At 36.9% G+C, this 20068-nt stretch overlaps 1 protein-coding gene across 1 annotated transcript; it reads right to left on the reverse strand.

Moving 5' to 3' along the window:
- Positions 1 to 2706: 2706 nt before the first annotated feature.
- On the reverse strand, positions 2707 to 19826 carry fam110d (family with sequence similarity 110 member D). Its single transcript, XM_055211710.2, has 2 exons — positions 19676 to 19826; positions 2707 to 5421 (listed from the first exon to the last, which is right to left on the reverse strand). The coding sequence occupies exon 2, from the start codon at positions 4791 to 4793 to the stop codon at positions 3525 to 3527; it is 1269 nt and encodes a 422-aa protein (XP_055067685.1). The 5' UTR covers positions 4794 to 5421; positions 19676 to 19826; the 3' UTR covers positions 2707 to 3524.
- Between the last annotated feature and the right edge of the window lie 242 nt (positions 19827 to 20068).

Genomic DNA, 20068 nt, shown 5'->3' on the forward strand with positions numbered 1-20068 from the left:
AAACAATAATGTGTTCCTACCAGCCTTGTAATCGTGTGTCTTTACATTTTTTTTAAACAAGTGAGAGTTGAGCCGTGAGCTGGAATGAGAGTTGTAGAGATTTTACTGAAGTGTGACTCAAGCGTTACAAACCAACTATCAGCTGATGAGCTGTTTCACATCATGTAGTTGTGTTGTTTTTCCATCTGGCCCAGGTTTGTTAGCAACCAAGTGAACTGTCTCTTGTCTAAACAACATTTAAGACCAGAGAAAATATAAGATAGACAGGTGTGTAATTATCAGATCTGTGCTAACATGTGCACATGACTGAATGACAGCAGTCATGCATTACAGCATTAGATCCTGCAATGCAAACGTTTTTCCACATACATCATCATCATCATCTACGCCTTTTGACTAATGACTTTCCATGACTTTTCCTTTAACGCAAATCTAATTGTGTTCACTAAGGATATTTACAAAAAAAGTGCATTCACAAACAGCACTTTATGCAACCCAATTTCGTGTCCGCACGACTTCCTTTTTCATGTTAGTTTATATATTGTTTTCTCCTTTTTTACCATTGTCGCTAGAGGTTGGGGTTAGAACGACTTTCTGTTACATTTCAGACATACTAACCCAAACCCCAAATCAAATTGCAAGCGACAATGATTTAAAAAAAAAGAAGGGATAAAACAATACATAAAATGACAAAAAAAAAATGCTAGTGTACACGAAAAACTATAGAAATTCATTGTGAGTGAAAATCATGTCCATGAACACTATAAATAAATAAAATATTTTGTGACATTTTACGAAATGCCTTAAGGAAGGTTAACAAAAAACCTTTTTGGTGTAGTAAAATATATTAGATTAACTCTCATAAACATAATATTAGCATTTATTAAGAACTAGGTTTTCCTAAGTAAAATGATGATAAATACACAATTAATTCATGTACAGAATGAACAGTGTGGGAATAGTAAGTCGTATTATATATTTTCTTGTATTATTTAATATTTTCTTGTTTTATAGTCACTGCACATAGTCTTAAAATAATTAAGTCAATTTTAACCAAAAACTTTATTGCGTTTAAGTCAAAAATCTGAGTTCATTTAACTTCAACTTAAACTAAAATATTCAAGTAATAAACTTAAATTTATTTGCACATGTTGTCAAGAATACCCACAATCCTTTGCACCTGAATAATTAGATTTTTAAAGCTTTTTCACAGAATAAAAACTGATAATAACTTTAACAACTTAAATATTTGTTAATAAAATGTCATAAAGGTTTAAGCTCTTATATCATTGATGTTGTTTTGTTGTAAATGATAATTTTGTGAAGTCACCATTCAGGTGATCAGTGTTTCCTTACATGAACCCTGTTCAGCACATTTTATTGTATTTCTCTCCACAGTGCTGACAATTCATGTCAAAAACACCATACAACAGTAAATAAGATTTTTTTAGGACAGCAATGCTTCAATATTAAATTAATATATATATATGTATATAATATATAATATACTTTACATAATTTTTTAGCAAATGTTTTTCATGCATTATTAAGTAGATTTTATTTGATTTTAGTAGGTAAGTTGTACTTAAAAAAGCAGTAAATGTTACTTAAAAAAACTTTGTGCAAATTGTTACAAGGATTTTTTAAGTAAATTTAACAAATTGCTTTTTTCACTGTTGCTATAGTCACTATTTTAACAGGCTTGGGAAACACAAAATGACTGTATGAACTCATGACAGTAATAACTAAAATGACATCCACACTCAAAGTTGTTCAGAAATATGACTTTATTTGGATTCTCTTTGGATTTAAATCTAAACATGCAAGAGAGAGATGAAGGTAACCCACAAATCACCTTTGTAACGTAGGAAAGATATCACAGTTCCACATCTTTGCGGGTTGCCATGTGACCTGACGTGAGTGGTAAGAGATAGAGATTGATTAATGTCTCCAGTCAGAGGGATTTAAAGGAGAATCAGTGTCTGATGAATGTGTTTAGATGGGAGGAAGAGTCAGACGTCTCCTTAAGTTTGAGAACAGATCACTGCTCCTACATTGGGATTGCGTGACCCCCATCAGTTCTCTTTGGCTTCCTCGAATTTATTTACTTTTGTGGGTGTAACACAAAACCGTGATCATCAAGTGCTTACTGAAGAATGTTTAGCCACACAAACTCTCAACTGCATAAAAATATGTTTATCCTCACGAGGGTTGTGCAGACAACAGAAATTTATCACCAAAGTAAAACCTACAATATTTAAGCAGTAACACTGTAATGAATTTGAGGATTTGACATTGTAACTCTCAGTAGAATACAAAATAAAAGTGTGCCCCTTCATAGTGAGCTACCTACCTAAACAGCATCACATTTTCAGATTATTCATTATTTTTCAGTGAACGATTCTCACAGTTGTATCTGTATCCCCATCAGTTTTGAATATTTGGTTATATCTAGTGATGCACCGATGTATCGGTCACCGATATTTATCGGCCGATTTTTGATGAATTTGAAACCATCGACATATCGGCAATAGCACGAGACAGGCCGATACCGATTGTTTATTAATTAACTGCATAAAGAAATCCATTATATGTAAAAAATGAGTTAATGTTGTTAATAAAATAAATGCTGAATAGCAAAAAACACCTTTGAAGGTTGTCATGCTGTCTTATTATATTTGTTTTAATTTGTGCCTCCCAAAAAAATCCTATCGGTGCATAGTTATATCCCAAACTAATGCGGGATTGCATGTATCTTTTACTGATAAGACAATCCCAATGCATTACAACAAGCTCAAAAATGTAATCCAACATGGTGGTAAAGTTGATAGCTATAAAGTAAGGATGCTGCCTAAGAAGGTAGCTGCCTGTGTAGACAACAGACAGTGATGTGGGTCATAAGGGTTTGGTACACAGCCAGTGTTAAGTACATAGTCATTTCTTTGGCACAGTTAATCAAACAGGTTGCCATTAATGCCCAGCATGTTCATTCACATACACTTGATGTTAAAAATAAGTTATTTGAGCAGTATACATTGCTCTTTCTCTCTCTCACATTCTCGTTTTCTCTCCAATTCAGTGCATTTATATCCCCACGGGGGTCTCTGTGTGTTCGTTCCAACGCCTGCGTTAAAGGAAAAAGGCAACACACAAACTAAATCAGGACATTTGGGAAATGAGGTACACATGGTTCATTTGGCACTCATGCATTAGTATCCCGGCCCCGGAGAAAAGCTTAGTGGTTTTCATTTTGAAATTATAAGCCGAGATGTTCTTGAAGTCAACAGAAGTAACAGTACGTACTCGTGTACAAAAAACAGGAAATGACATCACTAGTAATACCACACAGTGTAAATAATGTCAATATGCATGCTCACATGTGAAACATGCTTCAGGTTCGTACTGGTTTCGAACGCTAAACAAATCTCTTAAATACAAATAAATACAGTCATAAGTGTGGTTTTCGGTATCAGTTACTCCAGGCGACAGTGAAGAATAAAAGTCTTTTTTTATTAATATAATACTCAAACCGTGGACTCTTTGGGTCCTTCCTGGACTGCTGCGTTCTTGCAACCGTAGAGCCACTTAATGACACGTGCGTTTCTCTCGATAATAGACACACCTGTGGGTATCTGCTCGGTGAGCTCCTCCTGAAAAAGTCCTTCCCCGGAGTGCCGAGAAAACTCGCTGGGTTCTGATCCGCCTCCGACGCTCCTCAGGAGCAAAGAGAGAGTGTCCACTGAACTGGCCCCCGTTAGAAAGTTATCCGGTCCGAGTCTCTCCACCATATCTAGGTCCAATCCGCAAAAGTCAAAGAAGCGCTCCTGCTCGGACACAGCCAGGGAGCAGCGTAGACGCAAGTCCGACTTTGAACGTTTTAAATCTGACCTCATTCGAGAAACGATCGGTTTCCACGGGTCCATGTCGTTTTTGTTACAATTACCCACGGTGTTTCGTAAACTGTTATGCACGCTGTTCTTCGTTTGTTTATCTAGAAAGCCAGTGTTGTCGATTTGAGGCGTCGAGGACTCTCGATCAGATCTGCTCGATCTTCTGGTCTCATTACCGCCGTCGGTGTCTTTGTCGTTGGACCAGGACATCCGTGAGTCACCATCGCGAGAAGAAGCAGCCTTCTCTTCGTTTATCACCATCTTTTGAGCCGTTTCGTGCGCTGTGTTTTTCTCACGCATCGATCCCTGGAAGAGCCTTCGGACGAAGCTGTAGCCCCTCGCCTCCATGTTGACGTTTCCACCACCGCTGCCGGGGCTCTTACATTCTTTCTTCTGTCTGTAGATGACCAGCGAGTCGGGACGCAGCATTCGTTTGCCGGTGCTCCTTCGCATCATCGGAGCGCTGTGCGGGGCGACTAACGGCTTAGAGATCGGGGTTCTTTGGGAAGGAGTGGGGGGCTTGTTTGCATTGTTGCGATCGCGTGCTTCCACATCAGCTTCGGACTGAAAATTCTCTTTCCTAGAGTCGTCCTCTGAGAGCTGCGATGAAGAGGAGGGAAGTGTTTGTCTTCGTGGAGAAAGAACGGGTGTTGAGGGTGTGGACACGGTGAAGTTGCGACGGGGCAGGGGTGGAGGGGTGGCACAGGGCACTAAAACAGGCTCTTGTTTGGTATTGATGACTTGTTGACTCTTTACATATTTAGCTTTGTCGGCCTCTAGTCGTTCAACGGCACTGATGGATCGACCCCTGCATCCAGCGTCCATCTGCCTGCGCAGGTAATCGGGGCCCTTGTTTAGGAGCCGGAGAGGAGAGGGCGAACCAATGGGGGTTAAGGGTTTCATTTTTGGGAAGTCGCATCCAAACAAAAAGTACAAAAATGTAAAGTACAAAAGTGACACCTCGGTGAAGGAAATCTAACGGTTGCTTAACGAGGGTTTAGCTTTCTGAATCATAGCAGGATATAGACGATGGGAATTTTTAGGGATCCATTTATAGGATCCCTAAACATGTAGACATTTATACATTGAGGTGTCAGTCTGGGAGGTTTAAGTGACAACGTTAACTGCTTGACTTCGCTATAATTTGTAACTCGTGGTCACCAGTATTCAAACAAGCATTTCTATATAGGGAAATCCTTTTCTTGTAATCCAGAATCTCTCCCAAATGAGATGTTTTCTTCACCACAGAGTGGCACAAACAGCAGTCAGTATATTTGCTCTCGATTCGATTTTTCCTTTTTCTTTCTTGCAACGTTCCTTCGAAATTTGAAAGGCTTTTTCCTTGTTGTTTTTTTCCCAAGAAGCTTTTCTGAAGCTTATGTGCTTGACTATTTGCTTTTCGATATCTGTCTCAGGTCTCCGGGTTCGCTGCTATTGTCCTGTGGCGTTACGGTTGGGTTGACCTGTCCAGCTGGCACCGGGACACTTCAGAGTTTAAAGGTCGTGTCCTTCTCCTTCTATACCTGGAACCCTGCGGAGACAAAAGGTAAAAAAAGGGACCGAGATGAGTTTTTGTAGTATTTCTCAAGAGATGGACAATCTCAGACACAGCCCCTATAGCAGCACAGACACACTCCCTGTAACTTTTCCAAATGGGTGAAATAGATGGATTTGGCAGATATTCACGTCTGGGACCACAGGCTGTGTCAGTACCTTATAAATTGAGTTAGTACCAAATAACAGTTTACTCGTCCAGATCTTTACATTTATGCATTTGGCAGACGCTTTTATCCAAAGTGGATTACAAGGTACACATTTTGTTCATCAGTTTGTGTGTTCCCTGGGTTCGAACCCATGAGCTGCTAACACAATACTCTCCTTTGCTTTCTCAACAATTGAGAACTGTGAAAATTGTGTACAATATATTCATATGTATTCATTTAGCAGATGATTCTATCCAAAGCGACTGTCAAATAAGAGTTTCTCTTAATACATGACAATTATTATGAACTGGGCTGTAAGCAAATAGGATTTTGCACATTTTAGAAAGTCTTTAAATGTAGGCAGTGACCCTGTGCTTCAGATCGCGGGGGTAATAATGGACTTCACATTGCCCGCTCTGCATTAGTTTATCCCACATGTCACATTTGCATTCCTCGAGGCCTTTACTAAATAATGCATGAGAGTCTCTAAAATAAGCTAATAAAAACATGGATGTTTCCTCTAATGCTGCAGGAATATTTGTTGCATTTAATTTTGTGATGTTATGTTTAAACTTTATCATAACTTTATATATGCAGAGCTCTAGGATGCGACTGCAATGCATTTGACATTAAAACATTTAGGTTGGATGAATGTTCAGAGCAGATAAAGGAACATACAGTAAATACCCATTTCAGCTCCATAATGTAATGACTACAGAACTGTCATTAGTTTACAGCCGTCATTTAAAATTCAATGTAAACCAGGTGTGCATACTGTCAGTTTTATCTCCATATTCAAAAACAACTATTAAATCAAAAATCTGGAAAAGAAATAATGGCATAACATAAAAGAGATCTCATGCACTTATTTGAAATGACTGCCTGCCGTACAGCTCCAGCTCTCCTCTGAAGCCCTCTGCAATAAATCCTGTCAGAATGGGAACTGCAACATTTTCCAGATGTGGGAGACTACGGGAAAAACATCCATTGTTTGGGAAAGTTCCGGTAAAGAATTCTGAACAGGTGTTGAACATGAGACGGTTCTTGATTTAGTGCCTTTCAAAGAGAGATGAGAAATGCGGGGGCTTCGGGAGTGCAAAGTCAGTGAACAGAGGTGTAGGGCTGGGTGATATAAATAAAATAGATTATTGACTAATGGGTTAAATTTAATATATAACTTGATGTTTTTAATAACTTGACGGTTTTAATTTTCTTGTTTAGCTGAACATAAAGGAAGATGTTTTGAGCAATGTTTGCAATTTTTGAGCACCATTGACTCCCATACCCAGTCTCACCCCATGGCGTCAATATTTGACGACACTTGACCATGCGTCAATATGTTGACGCGGAGGGTATACTTTCGCGTCATTTTTTGACGAACTGGGGACTTCAATACTATTACGTCCGTTGCATTCTCTTTTCCTATTTTCTTACCATTTTCGCGTCGGTTCAGGGTTAGATTTACATAATGACATCCCTACCCAAACCTAACTCTAACCCCAACGCCAGGTGACAACTGTTTAATTTCGCGTACCTAACTCTAACCCCAATGCCAGGTGAGAACTGTTTAATTTCGCGTACACTGTTTAATTTTGCGTAATCTAACCCTAAACCGACGCGAAAATGGTAAGAAAATAGGAAAAGAGAATGCAACGGACGTAATAGTATTGAAGTCCCCAGTTCGTCAAAAAATGACGCGAAAGGTATACCCTCCCCGTCATCATATTGACGCATGGTCAAGTGTCGTCAAATATTGACGCCATGGGGTGAGACTGTGTTACCATAGTAGTATTTTTCCTACTATGGAAGTCAATGGTGCTTCTGTTTCCTGCTTCATTATTTCAGCAGAACAAAGAAATGTATGCCGGTTACAACATGATGACAAAATTTTCATTTTTGGTTAAACTATCGTATCCCTTTTAAGTCTTATTGATGACAAAACAAAATATATCATGACTATTCAATATATTACCAAATATCTAACACAATTTAAAGGTGCCATATAATGTAAAACTGTATTTATGTAGGCATAGATGAATAATAAGAATTGATGTCATTACATGGTAATGACATATCGCAAGCTTCAAACATGATTGTTTCCTCATTATGTAAACCTCATGCAGCTGGAAAACAGACCAATCTCAACATAACACCAACTGTGACGTTACAGTCAAGATGTACGCCCAACATTAAATTTCACATTAAATTATATATAATGTTGCTACAATGCTAAACAAAGTTGTCACTGCTGAGTTAGCGTTATATGCTAGTTAATGCTATATGCTAGTGTTTAGGTTGAAGTTCTACTATTGACGTTACATTTACGTTTTGCAGGTCCATACTGAAAAAACACAAACTTATCACTCAGAAACGTCCAATAACAAACTCCAAACTATTAATTATTCCTCAAAATCTTTATATTCATCTGATACAGACTCAAACATAAAATCTGTTTACACACACAGAGCTACTGAAGGAGCTGCTCTGAGAAACAGCCAATCAGAGCAGAGCTCCACATTATTATTCATGACCCTTCCAAATAAGGTAATAATTGACCATTTCATTTTAAAGGGTTGTAAATAGACGTTTCTGGATAATTTTGCACTTAATAAAGCCACAAATCTTCTGTGTAGATATCGGAGAACAATTTAACAAATTATTTCAATGCATTCTTTGGCACCTTTATGCTTCATCTTATCTAACAGGATAAACCACAGTAACAAGTTACATCTGCAGTTAAACAGATGCATGGTGCACAAAGCAGTGGTCTGTTTTATTAGATGTGCTATTATAAGCTTCCAGATGCATTATGTTACAGGATTCGAACGCAATTTGGCTTTGATCTTTTTTGTTTAAGGGCTAAACTGACCTGGGAACTGCGGCTAGCTTGTAATTAACCTCTGTTAATTCGGACTCTTCTCATGTCCCTGACTTTCATGGAGCTGCTGAGCCTGTAGGGGTGATATCAGTCGTCCAAAAAGGTCAAAGAGAAACCAGATGTTTTCTGTCGAGTCATATCTAAGACTGGTCTACTGAAGACTTCACACGAACTAAACCAAAAACAGAGGCCAGTCACATTTAATCTACCTAGGCCTGTTATTTGCCTTTACCCACATCTCAATTGTACATTTGCAGATTTTAAGAAGTATCTGAAAAAGCTGAATATCATATTAATCATGAGATATTTAACACATCATTGTACTGCACTATTCACTCAGATGTGCTTATCCAGTCCAGTCTGACCAACCCAGTTACCAAAAAATGTCCCATGTTGGATTTGTGACAAAAAACCTCTACAAACACAGAGCGCCTCCTGCATTATTAATCGTCTCAGACAATAGACCCTCTGGCTCTGGAGATAAGAGACAGCACCGAATGCCTCGGCTCATTAGTTAGAGAAGCAGAGAGAAAGAGATGACATGACAATAAAATTCAACTTAGACACTCAGAACAAAAGCAGAGGCGGTGTATATCTCTCGTCTATGGCGGGGTGTGGCGTGTCATTATGTAGCTGATGTATGATGGCCGGTAGGGTCCAGGGCTTTTTAAAACACAACCCCCCCCCCTCCCAGAGCCCTACTAAATTCACTCCAAATTATGGTTAACAAAGTCACTGTGATACTATTGTCATTCAGATGTGGTAAATGTGAGTTTGTGGATTGCCAGAGACTCAGCGTCAGGATAAGTTGATGGGCGTCTTTTAATGGCTTTGTGTGGCCCTGTTTACATCCGCTATTATCATCATGATCCCATCAGACTGCACAGTGATGGACAAAGGTGTGAACGACTAAATGACTATTTTAGGACCATTACGGGTTTTGTTTCCAACTGATTACAGTAATTTCGCATCATGGCCCCAAATAAAATGTATTAGAGCGTGGAATAACTAGACAGATGTGCATTTGAAGAGTTCTAAAACACAATAAAACGCCACCATCAGTTTTATATCAGGTCAGTATTAAAAAAGTTAATTCTTAATTTTACGCAAAATACAATATCCACTGTGTTATTCTGTCATCTTTTCTCCACTTTTTCCCAAAACGCCATAAACGCAGTCCTCCTTTTCTGCAGAATGCAATAAATTCGGTTAACCAATCACAGCGCACCATTCCACGCATTGTAAACAATAAGGGTAGCACTTTGAATACACACAAAATCCTAGTTTTCCTGATCTAATTTGTACTTCGTGATCAACAAACAAACAAAATAATACTTTTGATGGCATTGATAAACCTGTGGTGGTTTTCTGTAGTGGGGAAGAAACGTAAGCCATCATCAAATAATTTATGTGAGAGGCACTCGGGCAAAGAAAAAATGCCGGCGGTTGCTCGTTCTCCCGACAGCATCAAGCTTCTGTCATGCTAACACATTGACTTCAGGGAATCTTATGAAAAACTTTACATTATTTTACTTGAAAACAAGAAAATCGAGCAGGACCAAAATATTTTACAGCTGATCGCTGTCAAAAAAGTTTAGCAACGGCGTCAAAAGGAAGACAGCAGCAATGACAGTGTTCTTAATAATGTCAATGTCAATTTTATTTATATAGCACCATTTCCACAACACATGGTTGACCACTGTGCTTCACATAAAACACACACCATATTTGCACAGTAAAAATAGAAGTAAAAGTTAAAAATTTAAAGTTAAAAATTAAAAAGTACCACTACCATTTAAAATAAATTAAAAGAAATAAAAACTATAAATTAAATCATGGTAAAACACAGTACTTTAACCAGAAATAAAAGCTTTATCAAACAGATAGGTTTTTAATCTTGACTTAAAAATGAACACAGAGGAAGCTAATCAAATAGAGGAGGGCAACTCATTCCAAAGTCTTGGGGCGATAGATGAAAACGCACGATCGCCCTGGACTTCAGCCTCGTCTTAGGTGTAAACAATAGTCTCTGGTTTGATGACCTGAGAGATTGATATTATATTAATTGATATTAATATGACAATGTAGTGTTTGGATTAATGCCTTTAATGTTTTTTTTTTTTAATCAGTGTATACCACTAGTCAACTAAATGAATATAACATGCCAAAGATGAATGCACATTTATATGTTGATTCAATAGACTTAGCGCATTTTCAAAAAAAAAACTTGGATTTATTGCATTTTGCAGAAAAAATCATCAGTTTATATAATAAATCTTTAAAAATCAAATGATGGATTTGAATTTTTAATTTTATTATAACCTAAAGATGCTGTGTAAAAGTTTATAACAGAAAATAGTGGTTTTCATTTTGTCACTTTATTGGTATAGAAAACACGTTTTTACCGAAATTAGTCAAAATGGATTATTCCATTTTGGAACCAAACTCTTTATTTGTTACATAAATATCCAACAATAAAAATGTCTTGATTTTTGGTTGTTTCAGCGTATTTTTAATGCTTGTTTTAAGTCATCTTGAATCCCCATTGGAAAATTGTTGAGACCACTTTTTATATATAATGTATTACATTTAATTAATGCTAATTTAAATAATAATTGTGTCTAGACAGGATGGTTTTCATTACTTATCTGAGACGGTTGTTAATATCAGGTGTAAACAGGGTTGTGTTTGGCTTAATCTCATTGAAGTGTGAAAATGTTTCTTTGGTTCTTAATTCAATCATTCAATGTTAAATTCAGAGGGTCATTTACACGCTACTGAATTAAATGTGTATTGCTTTAGGCTTATCAGCTCGCTACACATGCAAAATTAATTAAAGTTAACAAAACTTCAAGTGTAAGAAAAACATGTTTCAGTTATCTCATTCATGCTAGCATTCTGCAGACGTTTCCTGCCCATTTCCTTACATTAACCTGCTTTAATGATGACCTTTATCATAATCTGTAACCTTAATGATATCTGTAGATTTATTCTTCCTAAAACAAACCTCATGCTAATAAAACAATTAAAAGCTGTTGTTTTACACTTTCGTAGGTCGAGAGCCCATTTACAAAATTAGTCAAACCAAAACAGACATTTAAACCAAAACAGACATTATTTAGACTATCTGCTCTGTCTCTCTCGCTCTCTCTCTCTCCCTCTTTCTCTCTGTAGCCCTTACAGGATGTTTTTGGTACTGTACATTCAAGATTTTAATGTAACTTACAATGCATGTGAGGTCATGTACATTTGATCAGTTGGCTTTTTGCCGAACGTCAAATGAACAAACCGGAAAACAGATCTTATTGCCAGTGTTGGGGAAAGTTAAAAGTAATGCATTACAATATTAAGTTACTCCCCAAGAAAGTAACTAATGGCGTTACTTAGTTACTTTTCATGGAAAGTAATACTTACGTTACTTTTGCGTTACTTTTTCTTACTTGGCTGAGGCTTGATCTCTTTCAGGTCTTGCAGGTGTTTTTTATGAAGTTCTGCACTCAGAAATTGCATTTCCCATCACAATAATGTCAAGCTCTGGCCTGCCATCTCCGTTTCTTAAACTGGCGTGCGCGCATAAAGTGTGTAATTTTACATCACTGCGTTTAGTTTAATTCAGTACATTATAAAAAATTGTATCAAATTAATTAACTCTTTCCCCGCCAATGACGAGTATTTCCGTCTTTCCGCAATACCGCTATTATCCACTAGGTAATCCGCAACTTTTTAAAACCGGAAGTATTGCCCTATGGCAAGCTGCTGCATGTCCGTGTCTGTTTTAAAGATCGCTCTGAATGGGATCTCTATGAAAACTCCGTCACAAAAATGGAATTATATCTGCTTTTTGCTCAAAATGTGGTGTTTTTGCAGAAACCTACCCATATTCAAAAGCTGATTACAAAAGAACTACTGAAGGTAGGATGAAAGGTTTTTTTTTTTTGAAAGCAGAGGGTCTGTTCTTTCATTTGGTATATTGTATGTTTATATATTTGAAGAAGAACATTTTCTGGAAGGCATTCAACTTTTGTGAAAATCATGAAAAACGCTGGCGCTGACTGGCAACTTTTTTAAAAAACGCTGGCGGTGAAAGAGTTAAACTGAAAAGTAACTCGCATTACTTTTTTAAATCAGTAACTCAAATGTGTTGATGTGTACATTCAAAAAGTAATGCGTTACTTTACTCGTTACTTCAGAAAAGTAATATTATTACATAATGCACGTTACTTATAATGCGTTACAAGAGTGGTTCCCAAACTTTTTCAGCGTGCGGCCCCCCTTGTGTACGGTGCATTCCTTCGCGGCCCCCCAAAGAAAATTTGTGACAAAAAACTGTTCTAAAACTCAACATTTAATTAAAAAAACATTAAATTATATAAAAAAGTAGTGCTTTTGGTTAGTAGCCTTATTTTTTTAGGTTTAACTACACAGAATTGATGATAAATTAATGTATTTCATTAAATGTCATAAAACTGGGGCCCCCCTGGCACCATCTCGCGGCCCCCAGTTTGAAAACCACTGCGTTACAATGCTTATCACATCCGCTTGTTGACGACAGTATGAACTAATGGCAAAATCTATTGACTTTTAAGGTATTCAGCTAACCTAGGTTGATTTATTTGTGCTAGCAAAATGAGTCGTAAGGATTTTCGAAAATGAGTTATTGATATTTTGACATTTTGACATTCTCTATTTAAAAACCCATCAAAATTATGTATGATTTGTTGGAATCTGATTTGTTGACAGAGCTAGACGTGATGAGTTGATAGAGTCGGCAAAGTCAATTTTGAAAAAAATCAAGTTAAGTGTTTTAAGGTTCAAAAGCAAAATCACTGCATCCATACCTTAAAATCACTGGTAAAACTAATAGATTTAGCACACACAAGTCAAAAACATGTGTTTCCAATAAACTGAACCCATGACTTTGGTGTTGCCAGCGCCAGCTCCAACAGTTGAGCTGCATAAATGCTTTTTTATCAAATAAGTGAGCAGACTTTACCTCTTTTTCTATTAGTTATGTAATATTATCTCCTTGTTTTGTGTTAAAGCTACAGATAAAACTGTAACATAAAGTCTCTCCAGAATCCATCCAACACTCCTGTATAGCTTTGTCTTTGGGCTAACAGAGACCTGAGATCCAGACTCTGTCTGTGTTGGATCTTTGACTCAGGAAGGATGTTTCCTTTTGAGCTGAAGAAGTGATGGTCAAGCTTGTTTCTTATATTAATATAGGTCTATTGTTGTATGTAAAGTCAGGCAAGGTGACCAGGATGATATCTAAAGTGAGGAATAACAAGATGAATATGTATTTGATATGTATGTATTAAAAGACATCTAGCCGTCCAAACACAGTCCAGAGATCTAAGCCAAAGTGAGAAAATTTGGGCTTTCAAATAAATCAATTAAATATTTAATAGACATCTAACCACAGCCCAAAAATAAATGAAAGCAAACAGCTTGTATGCACTGTTGACTTTGCTTACATGATGGAATGTCAAACATCTCACAAGCAAAAACGATATGCAATCAAATTCAAGTTTATGGGTTACTCATACCTGGACTAAATTGGGTCTATATGCAGTAAATTTGATGTCCTTGCTTGTTTGAATAGTTTATTTTGTTTTAGGACAAAGTAATTGGAATTGACTGGCACAGAAATGACACCCTTCACCCAAGCAGGGTCTTGGGTAGTGAGTCTTTGCTAACTCAATAGTTTTGCCACCGTCTGATGTGAAAAGCTAATTTAATAAACGTTAGACACAATCTCAGCTGCATGCATACTAGAAACAGCTTTTCAAAAGCGATATTTCAACGATGATCACATTAAAGGCAGTGTAGAAGGCTAAGTCTTAACATGATTTCCTTAATCTGTGTTTGTCCAGAAGAAAAATCTCCTCTCGGGGCAAACAAGTGATAACATTTCATCGACTTATTTCTAAGGATCTGACAAGTCAACACATTTACAAACCTCTCGTTTAGTCAACATGCAGATATTTTCTTTAGTATTTCTCAGAAAAGAGCTTAAGGGAGCATTTACAGATCTCTTTGAGACTCTGATGTGCCAGGCACATGTTGAGGCCATTACAAATCCACGGTGGTGCCCTCACATCAACCCAATAAATGGGGCATTAGCAATCCCAGTCTCTATTTTCTCTTATTGACAATTAACACTCGCCAGTACAAATGAAACTGCATTGATCATCCATTTCTCTCACATGAATGACTTGAATACAACCAGCACATAACACTTTTAAAATCAAGTGGGACAATAATGGAAAAAGCAATATAGATATTTTAGTCTTCTTTCAAAGCTCAGAAGACTCAGGGATCTCTGCTATGTTTTATTAAAGTATCAACTAGTCTCAGATGTTTCTCCTAAATGTAATTGAAAGAATAAAGCTGTAAAATTGATGTTAATGGCACAGCTTTGATAATATGTAGAACTTTGGTGAATTTAAAAATACATTCGTTCCTACTAAGATCTTAGACCAATATAAGCACAATTTGTGACACTTTTCTTTGCATTATATCACATGATTGCGTTATCAGAAAGGTCCACGTTAAAATGGATCCACGCAAATGACTTAAAATTTTGTATGGCGATGGCGATGTTACTTTGTAAAGAAGCACTACACATCTGCGCATATACTGTATGCATTCTTCTAAAGAGCGATAAATACGAAAAAACAATCGAAAGCATCAAGCAACTTTTATTAGATGGATGATGAGGTATTACTTGCAATCCTGGACTAAAAAGCGGCAACGTTTTGTAAAAAATAAAAAACAAGTGTTAAGAAACTCAGCACAAACCCAGTCCTGTAGGCTGCTATTTTTGTTTATGGTTGTCAAGTACTTGCGCATGCCTGTAGATTTGCATGCACATAATGTCCCTGTTTTCACAGATTTGCGTTTATGTTGTTTTCAAAAACGTGCACTGTGAACCACATTTTCAAAAGTAAGCATTTTCAGGACTTGAAAACGTCACTAGCTGCATTGCGCAAAACTTTAGCATTATTTTCTAAAAGTCAATAAGTTTTGGGAAATTACGGCGTTTCCGTTAACCGATGATATGCGACTGAAACTTAGTTTTTCCTCTCGCAATAAGTCATTCCAAACATCACGTCAACTAACGTTGGTAGGTTTGCTAATATCCACCGCACAAGGCGTTATTTTTAACCTAAGGAGACGTAAGAGTACACTGTAAAAAAAATTCCGTAGAAATTGCAGCTGGGTTGCCGGAAATTTACCGTAGATTTACATTTATGTTATTTACTGGCAAGAGTTTGTTCAAAGTTAAATGAACATTAAACATTTACAAGTCTTTGTTTTTACAGAGTACAGAGTAAAACTAAAAAAACAGCATCAAGCAAAACATTCTGGGAAACAAAATCTGAAGCAAAAAGCAGAAAAAGGTTTAAGATGATTTCTGGTTCCCAGAATGCTTTGCATGAGGCTGTTACTGTATAGTTTTATTCTGTAAAGATAAAGACTTGTTAATATTTAAAATTTATTTAACTTTGAACAAACTCTTGCCAGTAAATAAAATAAATGTAAATCTACGGTAAATTACCGGCAACCCAGCTGCAATAACATTGAAATTTCTACGGAATTTTTTTACAGTGTATTATCTAAACATTATTGGCAAGGAAAGCCTCTTATAGCCTACTTACGAGCAGAAAAGTTTCTGGGAGGTTTTAGTACATACCGTGTCATCTTCAAATAATAATTACTTACTTGCATCAGACGACCATTGTCGTTTTGCCACCTCATTCAATTCAATTCAGTTCAATTTTATTTATATAGTGCTTTTTACAATTGAAGAGTTTCGTTGCAAAACGAGATAACCACCGTTTTTTTAATTGTTCAGAAATCTCGTTTTTAGGTTGAGCATTTCAATTAATTTCAATACAACTGCAGTTGGTTTGTTTTGATTTAAACCTTCATAACTTAAAAAATACAGCTAAGTAGCACCATAAAACAAAATAATAACATGAGAACATAATAATAAACATGTTTTGACAAAAATGTTAAAAAATGGATTTATCTCGTTTTGCAACGAAACTCTTCAATTGCTTAATTGCTTTAAAGCAGCTTCACATTAAAAGATGCAGGGAAAAAAAACATAAAAAATCGATAGACAACATAAGCAGCAGAATACAGCAGCTAAGATTAAACCTTACTAGCGTAGTATAACGTAGAAAAGGGTGCTAAGTTAAGCCAATATCAGCTGATAAATGATGTGTTTCCATTGTCTGTATTTTCAATTTGCAATGTTAATTTGCGCAATTCAAAGGGTAATTGAAACGCAGCTACTGTTGTGTAAACCAACAGCCAAAATTGATAAAGTTTTTGGTTTTGGTTAAAAATGTTGTTGGGTAAACGGCCCTTATAACATTATACACACATGTATCAGGGTCTGAAAAGAAAAAAATATCCATTTGCTATCTATTTATTATAAACAATCTTTCATATTGAAATCAGTTGAACCTACACCGCATCGAATTCAGATGTCCAAGCTTTTAAGTAGGAAGTTAAGAGCGACTCGCTCTCGCAGCTGTCAGATGGACCAGCTGGGGTTTGTTAAGATTTGCTGATTTAATATTAATAATAAAGTAAATCAATAAATCATGAACTTTATAAGTAATAGATGCAGTGGTGAAAGGGAATGAGTAAACCCATAACAAGCACACAAGCACACACATAAAGCCGGTGATGTCTCTTTAAAGAAAGACCCTTCACCCCTTTCATTAGTAACTCGAACCTCTCGCTCTTACAAGGTGGGGGGGGTTAACACGGTGCCGTACTGCAGCCGTACTACAAACCTAACGTTTTCTTTTGAGGAAATGACTGCACACAGGATTACACTCCTGTAGAAAATAGCATAGGCTGAAAGAAGAGCGACGTTTGGCTTTGGGTTTAAACAATAAAAGGAAAACAGCTGTTGGGTTTCCGTGTCGGTCCCATAAACCGATTTGTGGGATGCAGTATCTCTGTAGTCGAGACTGATGTGGTCACAGCAAAATGATTGTGCGCTTGTGGAATCTAAGAGATGACGGACTGGACACGACCGGTCAGATGTTGGTTCCTCATTGAAGGTTTACTTCCAGTCAAAGATCAAGGCTCATGGGGTCAGTGGTTTATCACCAGACTCTGGTGTTTGACTGCGTGGCCGTCTCTTCTAAGTCATCTTACGGTGATGTCAAAGTTGTTGTCAACACCTCAGATGAGAGATCCCGGTCTGGCACAGATTGGTTTTGCCCCGAGCCCTCGCCTACACTGATAAAATGTGTGCATGCCTGCTATTACATCCAGGAGCTTGTAACTTCTGCAGTGAACCTCTGGGCATGTTGGACGTCATTATTTGGGTAGGGCAGCCAATCATTTGGCAATACTACAAAAAGTTTGACGTAGGTTACCACACACTAAAAAATGCTGACCCAAAGCTAGGTAAAATATCTTCTAGGTTTGGTTTGGTCCATATTTTACCCAACCATGGGTTGAAACCAACCCAACAGTAGATATTGATTTTTACAAATGTATGCACACCTAAAAGTTAAGCTTTTATAGTTCAGAAGTTATATCCCGTTTATTTTTAAGTATTAAAAGGGTTTCAGATGTTTCTCCTAAAAATGCATAGGAGAAATATATACAAAAGGAACAAGTGTTGAATTACATTTAGCATATGAAGCTTTAATGAGACTTTTGATGAGAAAAAAGTTTCAGATTTGGCCAAAAAGTTTGTAAAGTTTCAAAACAAAAAAGTTTCCATTCGGTCTTCTGGTGCAAATCATCTTGTTGCTGGAAAGTCATATCGGTCTCAGCTGGTCTTCTTAGCAGCTATATGTGTTTAACCGCATGCTACAGAAAAACATCACGGCCCTCATCCTCATAAAAGTATTTACATTTTATATGCAACAGCCCGTTACAGAGATGATAGAGCAAGACCTCGCCATAGACACGTGTTTATTCTACTTTATAAGAAGACAATACACACCAGTATGAACCGGTGCGGCTCAAGGACAGGTGAAATCCCAGCGTTTGGTCTACTTTTTTGGTATGTTTAGACTACTCCTGAGGGTTTTATACTGCTGACCTGACAGAAAGTGAGTGCACGGTCTGCACATCTCACACGAGTAAATCCTTCGCAGTAAAAGCCTCTGTGAGAGGGTTAACAGCTTTGCCTAAAGTACACATAATGTATAAAACAATGCCATAAAACTTCACAAAGCAAGTAGTAAACCGTGTAAAATGCTAGCAGCAGGTCTGGTTAGTCTCATGCGTTTCCAAAAACAAATGGCTCACTTCACTTTCCTTTACCTGAACTTTTGTTTTAAAGCCTGACTAACAGACGTTGATCCTAGACTGCTTTTACTCTGTAAACATTATATAAACTTTCATGATTTCCCATAGTTAAAGGTGTAGTCTGAGGGTCATAGTCCACTGAACACCAACAATGAATTTCTCTATGTAGACATCAGCAAAAATTTACAATAGAGTGTAAACACCGTGAATCTCGACCCATCGAAACATGGCTGCTGTTTGAAATTATTAATCCTGAAACAACAACACCGTCACAAGTGTGAATCTGGGGGTGGGGTTAACTGTTTGACATAACAATAGAAGACCGGGGAATGTTTTAAACCATCACTAATGTTTGGTACTTAATTTGGTTTCATTAAATAACACTTTACTTTATATTATTAACAGAAGTTAACACGCCTATTCATTTAACCAAATAAATGTAATTATAGGCTAATATATGTATATGTATATGTAAAGTTAATGTCTACATTACAGCTCTGTTTATTTAGACACTACACTGCGAATGGGTTATGACAATTTGTCATAAAAACTAATGATTACTTTATTTAACGCTATTAAAACAATGGTTTATCCATAACTTGTAAATCAACATACATCTCTTTAAAAGCTAAAAAATATAAAAATATACTACCGTTTAATTTATATCCAACACTGCATGAAGTGTGAACATGATTTTAATGAATAGCAATGACTTGTTTAGAGATAAATAAATAATAAAATATAAGATTGAACCAGACGACTGTGTCTTAAGGCTATGCGCATTTACGAGTTTATTTCGATACGCGCTCTCTGATTCACCGGTTACTAACGGATTCATCATTAAACTCAATATAAACTGATGGTATGTTAGTGCCTGTTAATATGAGAAGTGTTGATTTGTTTCTTACCTTTACAGTTTAATCCGTATCCGCGTATAAAAGCGTCTTTTATTTCCCACATGAGATCCCGAGCGGAGCTACTGCTGTCTCTAGTCGCGCGCACTGAATGCTGGAGGCGCGCTTGTTTCTCGGGCATGTGAGACACGAGACCGTCCCACCACAAGAGTGGGCGTGCATCTGTGAGTCTGTGACCCCCCACTATGAGACTGCACGAGCTGAGACATATTTACCTGCACCCTTTGTAACTTTTGTCTGGACATGATGTGTATATAAAGCGCGAAATGCATTTTACTCCTATGTTTATTAATACTGTGTAAACTGTTTCACAACACTTTTTATATAGCATTTAAAAGTATAGGGTGATTAATTATATATTTTTAAAAAAATATTTATTTTATTAAA

The sequence above is a fragment of the Misgurnus anguillicaudatus genome, chromosome 10, assembly GCF_027580225.2.
Source record: "Misgurnus anguillicaudatus chromosome 10, ASM2758022v2, whole genome shotgun sequence".
In the NCBI taxonomy this organism is placed as follows: Eukaryota; Metazoa; Chordata; class Actinopteri; order Cypriniformes; family Cobitidae; genus Misgurnus; species Misgurnus anguillicaudatus.